Below are 20,200 nucleotides of genomic sequence, written 5' to 3' on the forward strand. Positions count from 1 at the left end.
TATGGTAAGGTCTTCAACAGTTTAGCCCAAAGCTCTGGAAGTGATGTATTTTTGTTTGCTTCTTGGTATATCTATCTCCAAATTCCTATTTGACTTTTTATAAAGGAGAAGCAAAGCTACACCCTACAAATACACTTGCCTCAAGTAACACCGAAACTACATCCGCCTAGCAGCCAGGGCTTCAATATACTTGCCCTGACAAAAAATGTTGCTATCCCCTCCCCAGGACACCTTCAGCAATCATAGCACAAGATTGGCAGGTGCACTTTACCCTACCAGTACATCTCCATGTTTTGGAAACTTCAGCTACTGAATTTCATTTATGCCTGTGCAGCCGTTAAAGGCACAGGAGCCCTGCTAGGGGGAAAATGACAGCAATCTGACTTAAAGCAACTCAAGAGGCACATCAGGCACACTCATCCTAGTAAAGGTTAGTCCAGGCTTCAGGAGGAAAAACTCCAACAAATGAACCAATGCAATCCAAGCCTCACCGAAGCTCATAAACTACCAGGGATACAAAGAAGCCATGCTCTGAAGGGAGATCGGGCTGATGCCCTTCATTAGTGCCACATGCCTTCACTCTGGTGAGATTCTCCCAGGCATTCTTACTGTCCCTACAGTAGCACGGGAGAGTGGAGTGGAGCCCTTAAGACCCAAAGAGAAGGGTCCGTGGTGGTAGGCACAGGATCCGAATCTCAAGCAAGAGGGGTTCTGGAAGAGGCGAAGGGGAAGGACAAGCTGAGCCACACAGTTTCACTTTCAGGGGCCCAGGAGGCAACCAAGCCACTCACCCCCCTTTGTAGTGTCCCAATCCCATCCACCTCCTTCTGCGGCCCCTCTGCCATGCGCTGTCATTCTGCACTCCCCACCCACGTTGCATATCCTAAGACATGCACACCCCTCTCCTGCTAACCACCCCCTCTATGCAGCAGCCCGTGTCTTTCCTGTTTTTCTAAGCCCCACTGCTCTGCGTCCACATGAATACATCCCCCAACCCCTCTGGGACCCAGACCTGTGGCTCGATGGAGGGCTGCCGGTGGTGTAATCAGAGGTATGCCACGACAGGATCAGGGCGGCTGGGAAGGGAGGGCAAGGAGCAGGGACCGCCGGCCTCACAGAGTCTTCCCTGCTCCCGCCTTCTCGCTGCCCTGGGCTGCTAGGGAGCTGCCAGGGCTCGGCTCTTGCGGCGGAATCATGGTCTGGGTGGTGGCACGGAGAGATGGAGGGGGGTCCTCCAGACGGGGACAAGCAGACAGAACTGGGCCGTCGTCTTCCGCGTCACCGCCGCAGAAAAGCGCGCTCAGCCGCAGTCTCGCCGTCCTTGCACGCGGGGGGGGGGGGCGGAGGAGAGCGAGCGTGACTGGGAGGTGATCGGGCAAGGGAAGGAAACGCGGTTTGTGTGAAGGAGTGCAGAGGTGGGGACACTGAGGGGAGGGAGGCGAGGAGGCTCCCTGCAAGGCGGTGAGGGAAACGGGGGAGGAGGACTGGTGGTCGCTCTGGATCTCGCGGCGTGTAGAGAAGTCGTCTCAAGCGTGGGGATCTTCCCTGATCTTTAAAGGTAGAATGGACCGGGAGGGGGGAAGAACCACGTTTACTGTCCAGACCCTGAGAGGGCGCTTGGGATGCATACACATGCACACAAAGCAGAAGAAGGGGTGTTACGGCAGAGACGCTTAAGCGGTATGTATGTGAATGATTGCACTCTGCTAGCCAGGAGCGTAGAACTGGTGAGCGAGGGTGGGGAACGCCCAGCAGCAGGATGCCGAACCCCAGGGGTTCCCTCCGTGTTTGGTTTCGAGACCTGTGGGAGCGAGAGGCCTGCCAGACCGTCTTTTTTTAGCACAGCCTTAGATTTCCATAGAAACTGCGCCCGTAGATTGGAAAATCTCAGCGCCTCCGCGCGCGCGTTCTTATCCACGCTCCTCCTCCTTCTCTGACATCATAGTTCATTACCCGGGAAACGCCAATGACGTCAGGTGCCAGTGACATCAATAACCGAAAAAGAATGGGTAGCTCTTGAGGGGTGACGCGACCAAAGAAGACTCGAGAACAAATTTGTACGCAAGTCCGCCAATGATAGACATTAAAATACTTTTTTTTTAAAGCACCACTCAGCGCGGGAATACTCTTGTGTTACATCACATTCGGATAGTCAAAACCCACCGCCAGCCGCTGCCTTGCAGCTCATCATGACCGTTTATTGTTCTGGCAAAGCCACACACCCACCCTTCCTGATTAGAAATGCAGCACCTCTCATAATTATTGAGGCATTTATGTGTATGGGAGATACTTTAACACCACATAGCATATTGGCGAAACAAGTTTTACAGCATTGCCAAAGTATAAAGAACAGAAATATTCTTTCCATAGAGCAAAATTAACCCAGCAGGCAGTATATGTATAGCCCATGTCCAATAATAGTTCCAGTGTTTATGACCTACCTAGGGACAGACCACCATACAACATATATTGCCATATTTTCACCCCACAGTGCATTTCTGCAGTTCTGTTTATTAACAAGGCTATATCCTTCACATTCACCTTCCTATTGTTGAGGACAATAGAGAACAAAAGCACTTTATTTTAGCCTCTGCTGAATGCCCCTCTATCTAAACCCTCAACTACAGTACTCCAAATTTGTAACAGGCAGCTTATTTAACAGCAAGCCCTTTTGTGGAATAAATATGATTAAATTACTAGTCAAAGTTCAATTTAGATCCAATCCTTTGCATATTTTGCAGCCCCATGGCAGTAATACATTGCCATTTCCAAAGGAATTTATGTTTTGACATTTTGGGCTCTGGTTTCTTGTATCCAGAGTATTCTTGCTTGAAGTACCACATCCAACAGAGATCCAGTTTGCGCAAGCAGCCTGACCTTCAGCATATTTAGGCAGAAGTAAATTTCACAAAGTTCAATAGGTCTTACACCAAAATAAGAAGAAAAGAGTAAAAACATAAAGCACACTTTAAATCTCAATGTATCACAGGCTGTGGACTAGCATCTTTAACATTATGAAGAGTATAAAAGGGGAACTGTATTGTTATTTTCTGATGCGTATTTTGTATTTGTGTTTATTTTTTGTGAGCCACCTTGAGGGCCTTTTTGGCCAAAAGGCAGCATAGAAATAAACCGTAACATAACATGCAGACAGGATACTGTGAGGGTCTTATTGTCATTGAAGACCATGTAGAAGTGTTGCCAAATGCAACTGGAACACATACTTATAGAATGGTCCTTTCAAATAATCTGTGGACCTGTTGAGCACATGAAAGGCTCTCTAAAAATGTTTTCAGCATCAAGGACTTTAGTTGCACCTACCGTTGTTAAGATGTATCTTTTCATGTAAGGCAAGGAGTGATTAGACAAAGTACAATTGGAGACATTCTTATGAAGCTGACAGTCTCAAAAGGTAGCATTTAAGAAATTGTTTATACTGCTGCATGTTCAGACCATTTATTAAATACAAAAGCCAAAAAAGTCTACACAGCTGAGCACTTAGATCCAATCTTGCAAACTTCTACCTGCAATAAGCCTTATTGATCTGAACAAAGTTTACTTCCAAACTAGGGTTGGTTGGACAGCAATCAAACTGGTTTCATAATTTAAAAATTTAAGGCATTTGTAAAAGAAAAAAGTTAATTCAGTACCCCTTTAACCTTTGCTAGTGCTTCATTCCAATATCTGATTTAATTCCTGCTTGTTTTCAGCTACATTTTTACTCCATTGTGTTTGTTGATGTATTATATTTTAAATTGTTTACAGAACATCAAGATTGTTGTGGGAAGTTGTATAAAAATCTCTTAATAAGTAAGTTTCTCTTCAGTTTTAATAAAAGCTTCAAGACTGAGGAAGCATTATTGGACCAGACACATAACCCTATTCTCTACTTTTCAAGTGACCAGAAGTCTCTAACAAACATAAAAGGAGATTTTTTAGGCCAACAGGTTGGAATTATTTAGCACACACCCCTTTCCCAAGATGGCCTAGACCACGCATTTCTCAGAAACAAAGGGCATTCTCGTCTCATCTTGGGCATACACTGAATAAATCATCAAGTCAGTAGCCTTAAGAGCTAAACTACATGGTACACCAGCAAACTCACATTTCCCAACCACATTTGCCTTCAACCACTAGTATAAAGGCAGGCCATTTGTGGAGGAGGGTACTTAATGTATCTCCTGCTTCCAGATACAACCCTCATGCCAGGCCTTCTTTTTCTTCAACTAGGCAAAACCTGACTAAGGATAAAAAACGGAAATCACAAATAGGAAGGAAAGTGTAAAGCATCCCACTCTTCCCACCCACTTCTTCCCAGCAAATCTCCCATACTCCCTTCCTTTAGGAGGCAAAAGTGCTCCTAGCATCTAGATCTACCCCGAGTTACACCCTGTCCTCATAATAACTTTATTGGGCATAAAGTAGTAGCCCATAATATTCCTGAGTAAGAGGCAGATGAATAAAAAAACAAGCTTGTAGTGAGATACTAAAGCTAGTTTCTGGTTTTGAGATCATCTCATCCGCCATGAAGGTACTGAGTGCCAAGGCAAGCCAAGCACATATGCTAGGCCTCTGGTAAAATTTCAGAAAAGAACCTTGCTTGGTTTTCCATGTCTAAAAGCAGTAACAAGCAGAACAAACTACTTAACAATGACAACCTCAAAACCCAACAGAAATTGAGGGGGAAACATTTGGGATAACTTCCCACCTAGTTCTTTACAGAACAGCATTAGGGATTTTAAGCTTTTTAACATGAATAACTACCAACTTACCACACAGTAATAACAACACAGACAGGTTATACAGGAGTAGAAATATTTTATTACAAGTTTTCCAATACAGGCTCAGTGACTGCTAGCCGAGGCTTCCTTTACAAGTGGCAGGGAGGGCCTTGTGCTGCTTTACTGCAGAAGCACATCTTGCAATACAGGCCCTCAATAATGTCTTAGTGAGGAAGAGACTATTTCCTTCACCACCACATGGGAAAAATTAGAAAACCACAGCCAAGAATAGATATTCCAAATTCCAACACTTTCCTTTTATTTATAAAAAAACCCTCTCATTTTATAAAGACATAGGACTTGCTATCAGCCATTATTCTCATCAGTTGACCAGATGTGAGCAGCAAACTTTTCTGCATCTATTCTCAGATTGGTGGGAAGTTCTGTGATGCAGCAGAAGAAGCTTCAGATTATTAGGTGTCAATTGGTATAAAGGTCTTTGAAGGCGATTGCAGTTCCAGGACTTGAGACACTGATTGGTGGAAAGATTTGAAGGGGCAGGGGAAATCTCCAGATTCCAATGCTGATTGGCCAGAAAATGCCAGGTCCTCCACAAATGGCGCCAGGAGCAAGCGACTGTTACGTACGGGCATTGCGCTCTGTCTCTGCCAGACACTCTCTTACCAGCGCCCGGGCATGAATTATCCCTGTGAAGGAAAGGCACAAGACTAAGACACACTGAACAATCAGTTATATAGTACCAAATCATCAGTTCCTTGCTTGCCAAAATTCACACCTTCAGCATCACTCACCCATGCCAGGCATTTGTGTATGCTATCACATGTGCATGCTGAGGTGTGAAACCCATGAAGGTGACGCTTTTATGCAAGTGTTTGCACATAAATGAAGAAATGAAAGAAAACTACCTGCTGGCAGCAAGTAGGAAGACAGACAAAGCACAAAGGACAGCTAGACAACCTGCTGGCAGAAGTGGGCCAACACTTCACTGCAGGCAAGGGTTATACCAATTGGGTAAAGAGATGCTAGTCCAGCAGGTTCTACCTGTTCCCAATACATTGCAGCTACTGCACTAGAAATGGCAGAGTTGGCCAGTTATGTTGGCAGTTCTGGCTTTAGGGTTAGGGAGACACTTTCCCCCCCCCATTCCCTTCTGGGCAAGGATAGAACTTGAAACCCCTTTCTCAGTGGAAAGAAATTGATAAGAAGAATTAATTGAATGGCACTGCTAAACCAGCCATTTATAAAATCAATCGCTATAAACAACAAAATCACCAAGCAAAAAAACCAAGCAACATTTAAGAAATCAAGAGAGGGCCTTTTTGGTGGCTGCTCTAAGGGTCTGAAATTCATTGCTAAGAGGCAGTCACTAATAACCTCTGCCAGCAGGCATTGGTGTTTTTTATTATTTAGACAGGGCTTTGGCCCATATGCTGATCTGTAAATGTATTTTAACTGGTTTTAACTTACTGTTTTTATTGTTGTTTTGCCTACCTATTTTATGGGTCTTTTTAATTTATTGCTCTTTTATTGGATTTTATTAGGTTTTATTGTATTTGTATTATTGGTGTCAGCTGCCTTGAGCACTATTTGGAGAAAATATAGGATACAAAGTTAACAAACAAGTAATTCTACACACACCCTAAAAAGTGTGCCATGTTTAATTTTTGAATTGTTATTTCTAGAGCCTTTTGGAAGACCAGGTCACATTTGGGACTTCATAAATTCATTTAGTTCCAGGCTTACAAACGCTTTCAAGAGCTTACCGCACGTGTTCCCACATGCCATGATCAGAAAGCACTCATCTCTCAAGAAGCTTCCTACCTCGTTTCAGCCGCTCCATAGCACTCTTGCTGCCTGCATAGGTAGGTCGGATTTCCTTGCCCATCTCCTCAATGACGGAAAGTAAATCTGTGTATGTGCTCTGGGAGCCTTGGGCACCTGGTGGCTTCATAGCCTGCAAGATCAAAGGCAGAAAAATAGTGAAGGTCATTCTTCCCACCAGCCGGCAAGATCCCCCCTCAGTCCCAGAACAGAAACTCACCTGCACGTAACCCATCGATGGGGGCCCAAAATCGTTGAAGAGAGGTCGGAAGGGGGCAGAAGCTCCAGGGACAGATCCAGATGGAGATGGGACACTCGTGGCTGAAAGTAACATGAGAAGAGATGGGATTTTAGCCAATAGCATCTAGGGCTCTCTCCTATACCACACTTAACAATAATTAAGTTCTTGTAAGGGGTAATACTATAACTTTCTCTGTCTTTTCAGTGTGGGCATGGCCACTGCCATCTGAGGGACTTGCTGGGAAGCAGACTAAGAAATATTGGGTATTTTAGCTAATGCTAGGCTTTTATGCCTTTCAAACACTCCATGAACAAACAATTCCCACTTCTGATCCTCAAATGACTACCCTAGATTCTGTTTAAACATTTGTGCAATATGGTTGGCACAGCTGAAAAAAAGAGAGTTATTTTTGTTGCAACTTGTTCTGTAAGCCTACAGTAGGGGAAAGGGAACTGCCTCCTAGCCAGTCCTAGAAACTTGTCACAATATTAAAATGCAGGGCTCCCACTTCCACTACAGGACGAAACAAAGTACTTCACAACCATCTTCCCATAAAGTTGTTAAAAACTGTTGTATACATGCCTTCTCCTTCAGACAACTATATTTAGCCTTTTCCAACCTTTGGGTCCCCAGTGTTGAACTACCATCAGCCCCAGCCAGCATGGCCAATAGTCAGGAATGATTTAAATTGTAGTCCAGCAACATCTGGGGACTCAAAGGTTGGGAAAGGCTGCGTATGTCACAAATGATTGTGTCACACAAGCATGCACAAGAATGTGGGTAGCAACTTTAGGGGATTTATTTGCAAGACTGGTTTAAGACTCACAGACTGGAAATCTTACATTATAACATGAACTTAATTAAGATAATATGCCTGGTTAGTATTGCATACAAAGTTGAAAGAACATCAAGTTTTCATGTACACAACCAAGCAACACCTCATCTGCTGAATGCTACTGGTAGCTTTGATTATGTAGTTAGCTATAGCAGCTGTCTGTTATTGGAACCAACTCTGCTCACAGATACATAGCTGGGCGGTTTTCCTGTTCAAAGCAGAGATGTAATGTACACTTCTCTAACTTTTGCTGGATGCATTTTATTTCCAGATGTAGAGCAAGTGCAAAAAGCAACAACTTGAACTCTTCACTCCACTGGTATTACAACTGCTATTCAGAGCTGTGAGCAAAACTATGTTCAACACAGTGAGCATACAAGGGAGGGAGGATAAAAACATTTAAACTAAGCATAGGGCTTAGTTTACATACTTACATGGACACAATTATTCTCTTCATGTGGTGGGGCAGCATTCTCTACTGCTCCCACCCCATTTTTTAATGTGTGAGACACTATGTGGAAGCAAACGTTATTGTAATCCTTTCTCCCTTTACTGAGGGTGGGAAATAATCGTGTAAGTTGGGCTTCTGTGGATATGATATAGATGGGACTCAACAGAAATATATTTAATTGCATGTGGAGTAACATTTCTAAGCACTCTCTCAAGAACAAGTGCAAATTTTATTTATTTATTATTATTTGATTTATACCCCGCCCTTCCTCCTAGCAGGAACCTTTATTAAAAGTCGTACATGTCAGATTTATCAAGCTCCAACTTAAATAGTTTGACTGATGTTGCAGAAATGTTCAAAGCACTTGGATTTAACAAAGCCTTGAAGACAGACCATTTAAAGTTATGGTCCTTCCATTAACAAGAGTTAGCATGGGCCCGTGACAGGGATATCCGATTACCTAAAATATATGGTAATGGTGGTTTTTTAACACTTTACCACTACCTCAGAATACAGCGTATTACCTTACCCTTCAGCCAAAGAAAGAGAAGATACTATATTTGTAGCAATAATTGCAAGGCAGTATTTTTTTTTAAAAAAACCAGCCAATTAATTCACTGGTACACACACTGTATTAGAAAACTACATATACCGTGTTTGGGGTGTTAGATTTGAATGCAGTTCAAGAATTTCTACTTTGTTCCTATTCACTTTTGCCAGTATTGAAATGTAACAGTTGCTCATGCATATCTGTGTTTTAACAACTTAAGTTTCCTTTGTTAACACTCCAACCTGCCCTTCACTTCAATCTTTAGCACTCCAACTTCTCTCTCACTTTGTATATTAGAATCTACATATATCAATATGTGAGCTTGCTTTATCTAGTTTCCCTTGAGAATGTCAACAAGAGTTTTTAAAGACAGAGAGCAGAATGAACAATTAAAATGTACTCCTCACACGAACACACACCACTTCCCCCAGACTTTTTCAGTCTTGACCACAGAAGCTTGTGGGTTTGCCTTAGCTTCCTGCAGCCCAACGTATAAAGACAACAGTTCTTCTTTGGGAGGGAGGGAAGGAGGGGGTAAAAAAAGTAGCAACTCCACAAGCTAGTAAGAACCTGTCGCTGTCCTCCACTGATCTGAACCTGACCATCATTCTTTCCTGTCACCTTCATTTTGCATTTCTTATCCTGTCCATGCGAGCATCAGCCTATAGCAGCAATCCATCATTTGGACATTTCACGTTGTAAGCCACCCTTAATCTTCTATTATAAAGCAGCCTATAAATACTGTTAATAAATAAATAAATAAATGATACAGCATAAAATCATGTGGACATGCTAAATCAGGTTAAGAATCACTGAAGCTATTAAAACTCAGACTGAGTTTCTAAAAATGGAAAGCTTGCAAACACTGTGACCTAAACTGAGAAAGTTTCTTTAAGATTCTTTACAAGCAGAATGGGAGTTGTTGTGCCAGCAATGTATGTAGTTTGCAAAGCATCTGGAGTTAATTTGTGGCAGAAAGAAGAGTGAAAGCAAGTCAATTACTTTGAGAGTTCCAGAAAGAGAACAGCAGCCACTTTATTAAGAGGATTACTTCACTGAATCAGTGATTTGGCCATTACAGAGTTTATTAGTTAACCATATTTGTTACTGGAAAGCCCAGCCTACATTTTCTGCTCCGTTTAATTGTGTGTGTTCGCTTGTACAACACATGTACTTACAGCTATCACAAGCAAAGCAAACAAAACCACACACAACACTGAGGATGCTTCCTGTAGAACTGTGCTAAGTGCTCCTTCACAGTAGTCTTCCAAAGCTTTTGCACAAATAATATAATCTCTTGTCTTTAAACAGGTAATAAAGGTGGTACTCTATCAACTCTTGAATGATGTGTAGGCAATTGCTTCACACCAAGAATGAGTGTCTGCCATTCTTACCCCTCTCAAGGTTTCAAGCAACCAGAGAAGCAGCCACATGTGTACTACCGGTACTTTTGTAGATTGGGGGTGTGTGTTTTATGTTGCTATGCATTCAAAATGCCAAGAGAATCAGATTCCAGGCATCTGCCAAACGGGAATCTCACACACCCCAACCCTAGTTGCTAACCTACAGAATTCAAAGTGAAGCGTGCCAAAAAGAGGGAAGGCATGCTAGAGCAAGATGCTGGCATAGCAAGTCACTCCAGAAGTCTCCTGGAAGCAAGCCAAGATACATAAATGAACAGGGTTAAAATGTACCCGGGGAAAAATCCTTCCCATTACCAAATACATCAGGCAGACCTTGAAAAAGCCCAGCCAGTATTTTTCAAATCAGACACTGATGCAAAAAACTAATGCATAGAATATAAGTCCGAAGACTTTCAGGTATGTGGAATTACTGTTCAAATCCATTTTTTTCCTGGTAGCACCTGTTCATTGCCACCTATGCTATAAGGCAGGATCAGCAGAAGGTAGATCTGGATCTACGGGTAGATCTGGTTTGCAGTAGATCAGCAAGGCTTATTATTCCCAATTGTTTAACAGTAACAAGAAAAAGATTCTTTTTTTGTCTTCTGAATTACACTGTTGAGGTTAAGAAGGGGGGGCAAGGAAAACCAGGAGCAAATTTTTGTGCAACAGGACTGCAAGCTCAGTTCTGCTACTAAAAACAAATTCCTGATCTGACCATATTCTCTGAAACATCCTGTTCCTAATTCTAAAGGGATGCTTGCACCTGGCTCTGGTTGGTGGACCTCAGGTTTTGGTAAAAATCACCCAAGAAGGAAACAGAAGTTACACAAAGACAGAGTAACCTGCCCCATCGCTATTCTTTATTCTTCCACTACTTTCGCATCCAATTCGATTCATTTGATAATTAAGCTGCAACAACACTGAACACAGTGGAGCTTACTTCTGGGTAAATACGCAGGCTGTAAATTCACTTGCCTTTCCACCTCGCACGGCTGTCCTAAGAATTCTACTTTAATTTTTCCTAGCAGCTCCCCAAACACCTGCTGCTTTCCAACATAAAAGAAACACAATAACGGGAAACCCACATTTGTCCTATATGTGTTAGTTTGAATCTCTCTTATATATATATATATATATATATATATTTCAATGTATATGCATCTTGATCATGTCCTCTCGTCTCTCCTTTCGAGATGAGAAAAACTGCATCCTGTGAGCTCCTGTATTGTCAAGCAGCTGTAAAGAGAGCTAGGAAAAAACCATTCCAGGAAAAGAGAAAAGTGGGGTGGGGGAGGCGACTCTGAAGGGACGGCCACGGCCCAGACGACTCCACCGCGCCTGTCTTCTCGCCTTCGCACCGGCTCTGCCCAGCCGAGGGGAAGCCTGGGGACGGGGGGGAAAGACAGGCGGGCCGACAGAGGCTCTTACCAACCGGCGGGGCTCCGGGGGCGGGGCTGGCGCTGCTACTGCTGCTGGTGCCGGCGGCTCCGGAGCTGGTGGGGGCAGGCGCGATGGGCTTGTAGGACATCCCCGACTCCGCGCTCTCTGGTGCTGGCTGGCCCGCGATTGGCGCGCTGCTCCGGCTTTGGCTTTCGCTCCTCGGATTGGCGGGGAGGCCTCCCCAGCACTCCCCTGGCTGGCAGGGTTCTCTTCTCTGCCTTACCCGATTGGTGGGAGGCCTCCTCGGTCCCACCTCCCAATTGGCTGCGTCTCTCTCCCCCTTCCTCTCGTCTCCTGCCTGCCCCGGCTTAGTCCCCGGCAAAGTGGGGACACTTCCTCGCGCCCGAGCAGGCGCGCGCGCGCCTCTCTGCTGAAGCCCCGGAGCGTGCCTTTCTATTCTCGTCGCGCCCAGTATTCCGGGGGACTAACCCTGTCAGAGCGAGCACGCGCACCTCTTACTCGCTTCCACTCCTCTTCTTCTCGCGCTTAGAAGCAGAGCCCGTGAGCGGCCGCTGCCGATGACGCCCTCGTCCCGCGCCTACGTGTCCCACTCCCTCCCCCTGTGACCTCACTGCGTAGCATAACACCCTTCTCGTCTGTCTCCATAGCGACGAGAGGGCCCGACTCTGGCCTAGTAGAAGACCCTTTTCTCCCAATTCCCGTGTTGCTAGCCCTATGTGGCATTTAAGCAGAGAGTGAAAACACCACCGTCTTTGCTTGCTTCCTCATTCTCACCCAATACCCGAAGCGGGGCGGAGCGAGGATAATTCAGTTAAATTTAAAGACAAAAAAATAACCAGAAAGGCAAAAGCACAGTAGCACGCTTTAAAAACATCAAGAATTGAGGAAAGCCTGCCGGAATTATTGTCCTTTGAGGTTCATCACATTTGGTGCTTTCCATACAGCAAAGGCTGGGCATTTCAGAGGGGCTGCCATAGAGACAGCTCGCTTCCGATAAATCCCTAAAGGATAGTTATAGTTAACAGTGTTTTATACACGTTGGTTACCCATTGTGGGGGGTGCTTGATGGAAAAAGAGAGATGAAAGTTAATAGCTAGAGCTAGCTGGACCTAAGGGTGCACCTTTGGGGGGAGTGCTGTAGAAGTTGCTCTCTGGGAATCTGCTTTTTGCTATAGGAATGTCTATTTGCTTTCAGTAATACATAGTGCGGGAATGCCCTCAGCCTCAGGTCATGAGGATCATGTCAACTGGCTCAGCTGTCAGGTATCTGCTGGCTCTACTCCCCCAACCTCCATGTTTTCAGCATAAAGCAAGATCTTGCCTTGCAATAGTAACATCATAAACCACGTTGCTGAGCACTAGCCAACAAGTTTGTTGTATTTTAAATTTGAAAAATGCTAGAATTGAGGCCCAAAATATTTAAATAACTATGAGCTATGTTTACTACAGATTTAGTTGGATTTTTCTCTGACCTTTGAAAGTTGATTATGATGCATTAGTGCCGTGACTGTGGGGTTTTTGCTGCGATCCACCTTGGGACCACTGTATTCGTCACAAGTTGTCATATGTCATTTGAACTTTCATGTCAGTTCCTGAGAGGTTTTAATTAAGCACAACATTATATCCAAATTATTTATTCTTTGTATGGGGGAGAGGCAAATCCAGAGGTTCAGATTCAATGTTCTTGTGATACAGATTCAAATAAATATATATCAAGGTTCGATTGCTGATGTAACCAATGACCTACATACTCCTGCTCTGCCAGGACCTCTTCAGATGCACACAATCAAGGAATGTCACATTGGCACCACCTGCAGGGGAAATGCAGCACTGCATATAATGCATATTGGCAAAATGCAAAAGAAAGCAATCCATTTTAGCTATTATTTGTATTAGGGATGCAGGGAGGGGAAGCAAGCCTACTATGTAATCCAGTTCATATATCTGTTGAGATTAAAACGATTTGCTTGTATCTACCATGGCTATTGGGTTGGTCAGTTTTAAGTCAGCAGGCAGGGATGAATGGGTTAAGAACATAAGAAGTGTGTTGCTAGATCACCCCAAAGGCACATCTAGTCCAGCATTCTGTTCTCACACTGACCAACCAGAGGCCTATGGCAAGCCTGCAAGCTCATCTGAGTGCAATATCGCTCTCCCCACTTATGTTTTATTAATGTGTTGTACAGTACCTAGTAATTTTAAATGCCACAAATAAAATATTATGTGTATCCCCCAACTGGTAGTGCTCCATATTATATCTTAAGATGTGAAACAAGAGGAAATGACAGGTAATCATAAGCAAGAGGTAACAAGCCTTCCTTTTTTACAAGACGTAGTAGTCAGTACCTGTAGTCTGGATTACTGTTCTCTCTTTATATCTGTACAGCTGCTGGACATAAACTAAAGGCATAATGTTTCATTAAGTTCCATATCCCCCTCCCCAGGTTTCATAGTCCTTTGTAGACCTGCTTTCTTGTTTAATGCCTAATCTCAGTTTCTGCTCTTGTTGATTATGTTGTCAGAATAAATAGAAGCTGACGTCAATATGACAGGTTAGCAAAACATGGCTGGCTAGAGTTAAATCCTTATTGCAGAGAAGCAGTCACAACTGGCTCATCAGTTGGATCAATTTTGAAGTTGGTTACTAGTTCCCAGTTCATTATTTGCATGAATGTTCAAAACACAGAACAATAAGAAAAATTTAAAAAGAACCAAAAGCTATATGACCCTGAACTTCAAATATATCATACATCTCCATGATAAAGGACTGTCCCGTTTAATATACACAATTTTCTCCAAACAAACCTGACATGTTTGTGCAACACTCATAAATGCATGATGACCACAAGTGACAATAACGAATAAGGAAGTGGGTGTGTACCCCACAATAAGTTTTGGGCCATTCTAAATTGTACATCCACAGCTCCAGGAGAGTATTCTTTAAGAATTCAGCATTGAGTCTGTTGTGTTCAAATTGAAACCCCTGTGTTAATAAAACTATAATTCACTGGTCTTACCTAAACCAGCTTAGGCTTCATGAGAAATAGAACCAGAGTGGCATTTATCTGACTTTCGGTATAAAATGTAGATCTATTTCCTTGTGACCTGACCCTTACCGACATTCCAGTGGCTCACATAATAAAAGCCGGATTACGCTGGAGACTCCCCTACTATGCATTTCATACCGTATATATGCTTATGGCTTTGCTTATTATTGTCAAAATGTTTCACACAGAAATGTCAAAGGCTGCTTTATTGTCCCTCATAGCTCTCGAGTTGTATCCCTCCCTTTTGATATGCAAGACGAAATGATACCATGTCTGTGTTTAAGTTAGAGGGCGCCCGGTTGCAATTGAACCTCCTCTTCCCATGCGCCTTTGTCCGTTCCTGCATAGTGCTTATCTCAAGGACATGTGAAATATGTAGACAAGTTGACAGTGCAATGTTTCCACTTTTGTTCTTCTCCTGTACCCCTTTTTGTTTCTCACATACGTCCTAAAGCTAGGGCAGTTAGCAATTGTTTCTTTATGTTTTATGACGTGAACATGATACTGTAAACTTCGGGGTAAACCTATATAAACCCCCATCTATCAATAAACGCTGTTCCCATGCTCACCTGCTTTGGCTTGTAAGTATTGGGTCCCCTTTGCAAAGGCTTTGTTTTGTGTTGTTTGATCTCTGATAGTGGGTTCATTTTTACTCAGCTCCGCACTCTCCCGGGGTGTACTAAGTGAGCTGGGGTAACAGGACAGCTTGCGTGTTGGGTTTGGATCTAACAAGTCTCAATCAGCCTAAAACTTCTGTTGGACACACGACACTCAGACATGGTGTCCCCATAGCAATAACAGCCAAAATACGTAGAAAAGAATGTGTACACCCCAAAATAAGCTCTGTGCCTCCACAAATTATCCAGGAAATCATCCACCCACACATCCAGGAAGGTGTACTCTAAGAGAAGGCATTGAATTACATCCAGCCCAGTGCTTTCCTTGCACGCAGGGCATTGTCAAGAGTGTGTGTCTATACCAGTAATAGGCAAAATATGTCTACATTCCAAAATAAGCTTTGGGCTGCTCCAAATCATACATCCACACCTCCAAGAGCCCCTCCAGACATGCTTTTTATGACACATTCATGATGGTTTGTGCTCATGTTTCTATTGGGGTGGTTACAAATAATACTAATTTTAATCCTCTTTGTTCCTGCAAATGTTTTAAGAGAGTCACACTGCTTCATTTCCAATTTGTGCATGTCCCACAACTTCCTGCTGAAATCCTGTATATTTATTTTTGTTCTGGTTTATTTTTGTCCTCATTTTGTGACACTATAGCCCCTTCAGTCAGCAATAATGTGGCAGCACTGGGGAAACATCAAAGAACAAACTGAAGCAGAATAATTATTGTGTACTATTATTGTGTCAATAACATGTTGCAGAATACACCTTTGATAAAACACACCGTCTCGAGGAGCCCTGTCCTTGTAAGAGATCATGTTGAATAACATCCATTCTGGCCCAATACTTACCTTGTTCCCAAGACACTATCAAAGGTGTGTACTCTTAAAGGACCCTCTCCTGGAGACATGTATGATTTGTGGCGGCCCAAAGGTTATTCTGTGACATAGAATCATAGAAGAGTAGAGTTGGAGGGGGCCTATAAGGCCATCGAGTCCAACCCCTCGCTCAATGCAGGAATCCAAATCAAAGCATTTCCGACAGATGGCTGTCCAGCTGCCTCTTGAATGCCTCCAGTATCAGAGAGCCCACTACCTCTCTAGATAATTGATTTGATTGTCGTATGGCTCTAACAGTTAGGAAGTTTTTCCTGATGTCCAGTCGAAATCTGGCTTCCTGCAACTTGAGCCCATTATTCCGTGTCCTGCACTCTGGGACCATCGAGAAGAGATCCCGGCCCTCCTCTGTGTGACAACCTTTCATGTACTTGAAGAGTGCTATCATATCTCCCCTCAGTCTTCTCTTCTCCAGGGTAAACATGCCCAGTTCTTTCAGTCTCTCCTCATAGGGCTTTGTTTCCAGTCCCCTGATCATCCTTGTTGCCCTCTTCTGGACCTGTTCCAGTTTGTCTGCATCCTTCTTGAAGTGCGGAGACCAGAATTGGACGCAGTATTCAAGATGAGGCCTAACCAGTGCTGAATAGAGGGGAACTAATACTTCCCTTGATTTGGAAACGATACTTCTGTTAATGCAACCTAATATAGCATTTGCCTTTTTTGTGGCTACATCGCACTGTTGGCTCATATTCAGCTTGTGATCAACGACAATTCCAGGATCCTTCTCACATGTTGTATTGCTGAGCCAAGTACTCCCTATCTTATAACTGTGCATTTGGTTTCTAAGTGTAGAACTTTGCATTTATCCTTGTTGAATTTCATTCTGTTGTTTTCAGCCCAATGCTCCAGCCTATCAAGGTCCCTTTGAATTTTGTTTCTGTCTTCCACGATATTAGCTGTGCCCCCCAATTTTGTATCATCTGCAAATTTGATAAGCATGCTCTGTACCTCCTCATCCAAGTCATTAATAAAAATATTGAAGAGCACTGGGTCCAGGACAGAGCCCTGTGGTACCCCACTCATTACTTCCACCCAGTTTGAGAAGGAACCATTGATAATAATTCTTTGGGTATGATTCTGGAGTCAACTGTGGATCCGCCTGATAGTTGTTCCATCTAGCCCACATTTAGCTAGTTTGCTAATCAGAATATCATGGGGCACTTTGTCAAAAGCTTTGCTGAAGTCAATATATATTATGTCTGCAGCATTCTCACAGTCTACAAGGGAGGTTACCCAATCAAAAAGTGAGATAAGATTAGTTTGGCATGATTTGTTCTTCATAAATCCATGTTGGCTTCTAGTAATCACTGCATTGTTGTCAAGGTGCTTACAGATTGACTGCTTTATAATCTGCTCCAGAGTTTTTCCAGGGATTGATATTAGGCTGCCTGGTCTGTAGTTCCCTGGTTCCTCCATTTTGCACTTTTTGAAGATAGGGACAACATTAGCTCTCCTCCAGTCATCCGGCACTTCACCAGTCCTCCATGATTTTGCAAAGATAATAGACAGCGATTCTGAGAGTTCTTCAGCCAGTTCCTTCAATACTCCAGGATGCAGTTTATCGGGCCCTGGAGATTTGAACTTGTTCAAAGTTATTATGTATTCCTTGACCGTTTATCTATCAACCTCAAGCTGCAATCTTGCCCCTTCTACTTCATGTTTCCCGGGAGGGTCATAGATCTTTTTTTGGGAGAAGACTGAGCCAAAGTGGGAACTGAGCACTTCTGCCTTTTCTTTGTTGTCATTCTGCCATCCTCATTGAGTAGCTGTGCCACCATTTATTTTCTCTGTCTTTTACTGTGGATGTACCTGAAGAAAGCTTTTTTGTTGCTTTTAGCATCCCTCGCTAACTTCAGCTCATTCTCAGCTTTAGCCTTCATGACATCATCCCAGCAATTCCATACTACCTACCTGTACTCTTCCTTTGTGGCCTGGCCTTCTTTCCACTTCCTGTATGTGTCCTTTTTTGTTTTCAGGTCATCTCTAAGCTTTTTGTGAAGCCACATTGGCTTCTTCTGCTGTTTTTCCCCTTTTTTCTTTGTTGGAATTGCTTGCCATTGCCCTTTTAGAATTTCCTTTTTTAAAAACTCCCACCCATCTTGGACTCCTTTTCTCATTAGGGTTGCCTGCCATGGAACTGTACTTACAATTGTTCTGAGTTTATTAAAACCAGCTTTCCTGAAGTCCAGGGTACGCATATGGCTACTCTCAGCTTTTGCTTCTGTTAAAATCAAGAATTCAAGTATGGTGTGGTCACTTTCCCCCCGAGTTCCCATAACTGCCACTTCATCCACTAAATCATCTCTATTGGTTAGAATCAAGTCCAGGATAGCGATCCTTTGGTTGCTTCCTCCACTTTCTGTAGGAGAAAGTTATTTCCAACACAAGTCAGAAATTTCTTGGAGGGGCCGTGTTTGGCAGAATTTGTCTCCCAACAGATATTGGGATAATTGAAGTCCCGCATTACTACTACATCATGCCTCCTTGAAACATTGGCAATTTGCTTTTCAAAAATTACATTCTTGTCTTCTTGATTGGGTGGTTGGTAGTAGACTCCAAGCACCACACTCCTTTTATTACTTGCCCCATTAATTTTAATCCAGGTACTTTCAGTGGAGCTACCAAGCTCCTCTTCCTGTATTTCTGTGCAGCGATATATATTTTTAACATGTAGCGTGACTCCACCTCCCTTTTTATTCCTTCTGTTCTTTTTGAACAAGTTATATCATTCAATTGCTGTATTCCAGTCAGTGTTGAGCCCCAGGTCTCTCAGGGTAATCAAGGAGGGGGGCTGGAGGAGCTTCAGCCCCCTCAGCTAGAGCAAGGAGCAGAGCCAGAGGAATTTGAGACTTTCGAGGACACTGGGGGGGGGAGTGTGCTTGACACTGTGCCAATTCCCACGGACAGTCCTCCTGCTGAAGAAGACATGTCAACAGAGCCGTCGGGGGAATCTCTGGCGCATGCGCCAATTCCAACCCCCCTGGATCCCCCTCTTGACACTTCAAATGCTTGCCCGCCTCCTGACCCCCAGCCTGCACTTATCCAGTCAGTATTGTCAGATGAACCATTGGAAGCGTGCCCTCTTTCACCAGACTTCACGAGAAGCGCGCGGGTCAGAGGGAGGTTCCTTGAAGGAGTGAGAGATTATGGGCAAAGACCTTTCCTATATAAGTTTGCCTCCCCCCCGACCGAGGTGTTGAGTCAACTTCCTTCATTGCTGCAGAATATGCTTAGTAGCTTAGATAGGGCTTGCAGTGAGTTAGCTAGTCAAGTTAATGAGGTGTGCTGCCTTTGATGTTTCAATTACCCTAATAAACCAAGAATTTATCTCACCCTCATCTCTGACTCATGCCTCACACTCTGGGCAGGACAGTCAGGGAGTCATTTCACCAAGTTTCAATTATACCTATCAAGTCATAATTACCCTCCTGTATTAAGAGTTCAAGTTCGTCCTGCTTGTTTCCCATGCTCTGCGCATTAGTATACAGACATCAAAGACCATGTGATTTATGGCTTGGCTTCCTTACTACATTTTTCTGCTACTGGGCCCTATTACAGCCGATCTCTCTGTTCCCGTTACTGTGCACAAGCCTTCATCAGTCGTTACTACCGAGTTTACGTCTCCCTCCCCCTTAGGATTCAGTTTAAAGCCCTCCTGATGAACTTCTCCATGCTGTGGCCAAACACATTCTTCCCAGTCTTTGTGAGATGCAACCTATCACTTGCCAGCAGTCCATCTTCCAGGAAGCATAGCCCGTGGTCCCAGAATCCAAATCTCTCATACATACATCCCCATGGCATTATTTTCTAAATATTTTGGCTTGTATTGGTGTAAGGGTGCCATATTTGACAGAAGAAGCTTAAGCCCAGGTATGATTCAGTGCTTTTTTATATAGGACATTCTGGAGGTGTGGGTATATGATTTGGGGTGGCTCAAAGTTTATTGTAGGGTGCATATCCCCACTTCCTTTTTTATTGTTGTCAACTGGGGTCAGCACATTTTTATGAGCATTGTGCATACACAACAGTTTTGACTGGAGAAAATTACTGTAAATCTCAAAGGGAATAGTGGAGATACATGGCATGGGGTAGACCAAAGCTTAGCTTGGAGTTCAGGGACATAGAAATTTTCTGACAGTTGTGTTTTGAACTTGCTTGCAAATAAGTAATCAGGAACTAATAAC

General features: G+C 43.6%; 2 protein-coding genes across 5 annotated transcripts in view; both read right to left on the reverse strand.

Moving 5' to 3' along the window:
* The window catches only part of PITPNM1 (phosphatidylinositol transfer protein membrane associated 1), a 38,726-nt gene extending 36,784 nt beyond the window's left edge, over window positions 1-1,942 (reverse strand). The window contains exon 1 of one of the 2 annotated variants that reach the window (XM_061609728.1): window positions 1,013-1,942. The gene's annotated coding sequence lies outside the window, so the exon portion shown is untranslated. Of the gene's footprint in view, window positions 1-139; window positions 275-1,012 lie in introns of those variants that run through there. The other variant, XM_061609729.1, reaches the window with a different exon arrangement.
* Window positions 1,943-4,798: 2,856 nt separating this feature from the next.
* CDK2AP2 (cyclin dependent kinase 2 associated protein 2) lies at window positions 4,799-12,142 on the reverse strand. 3 transcript variants are annotated; one of them, XM_061609730.1, is made up of 4 exons: window positions 11,475-12,142; window positions 6,784-6,884; window positions 6,564-6,696; window positions 4,799-5,428 (listed from the first exon to the last, which is right to left on the reverse strand). In XM_061609730.1, exons 1-4 carry the CDS (start codon window positions 11,572-11,574, stop codon window positions 5,361-5,363), a joined length of 402 nt encoding a protein of 133 aa, XP_061465714.1. In that variant the 5' UTR covers window positions 11,575-12,142; the 3' UTR covers window positions 4,799-5,360. The 3 variants fall into 3 exon arrangements, with proteins under 3 accessions (XP_061465714.1, XP_061465717.1, XP_061465715.1); XM_061609733.1 differs by having other exon boundaries at window positions 11,939-12,139; XM_061609731.1 differs by having other exon boundaries at window positions 11,479-11,570.
* Window positions 12,143-20,200: the final 8,058 nt, after the last annotated feature.

The sequence above is a fragment of the Rhineura floridana genome, chromosome 2 (assembly GCF_030035675.1).
Source record: "Rhineura floridana isolate rRhiFlo1 chromosome 2, rRhiFlo1.hap2, whole genome shotgun sequence".
Taxonomy (NCBI): Eukaryota; Metazoa; Chordata; class Lepidosauria; order Squamata; family Rhineuridae; genus Rhineura; species Rhineura floridana.

Coding starts and splice junctions, on each gene's coding strand:
- CDK2AP2 (XM_061609730.1), bottom strand. CDS start 11,574: ATGTCCTACAAGCCCATCGCGCCTGCCCCCACCAGCTCCGGAGCCGCC. Junction 6,697..6,783: donor CATCGATGGGTTACGTGCAG/GTGAGTTTCTGT, acceptor TTGATCTTGCAG/GCTATGAAGCCACCAGGTGC. Junction 5,429..6,563: donor TATGGAGCGGCTGAAACGAG/GTAGGAAGCTTC, acceptor TTTCCTTCACAG/GGATAATTCATGCCCGGGCG.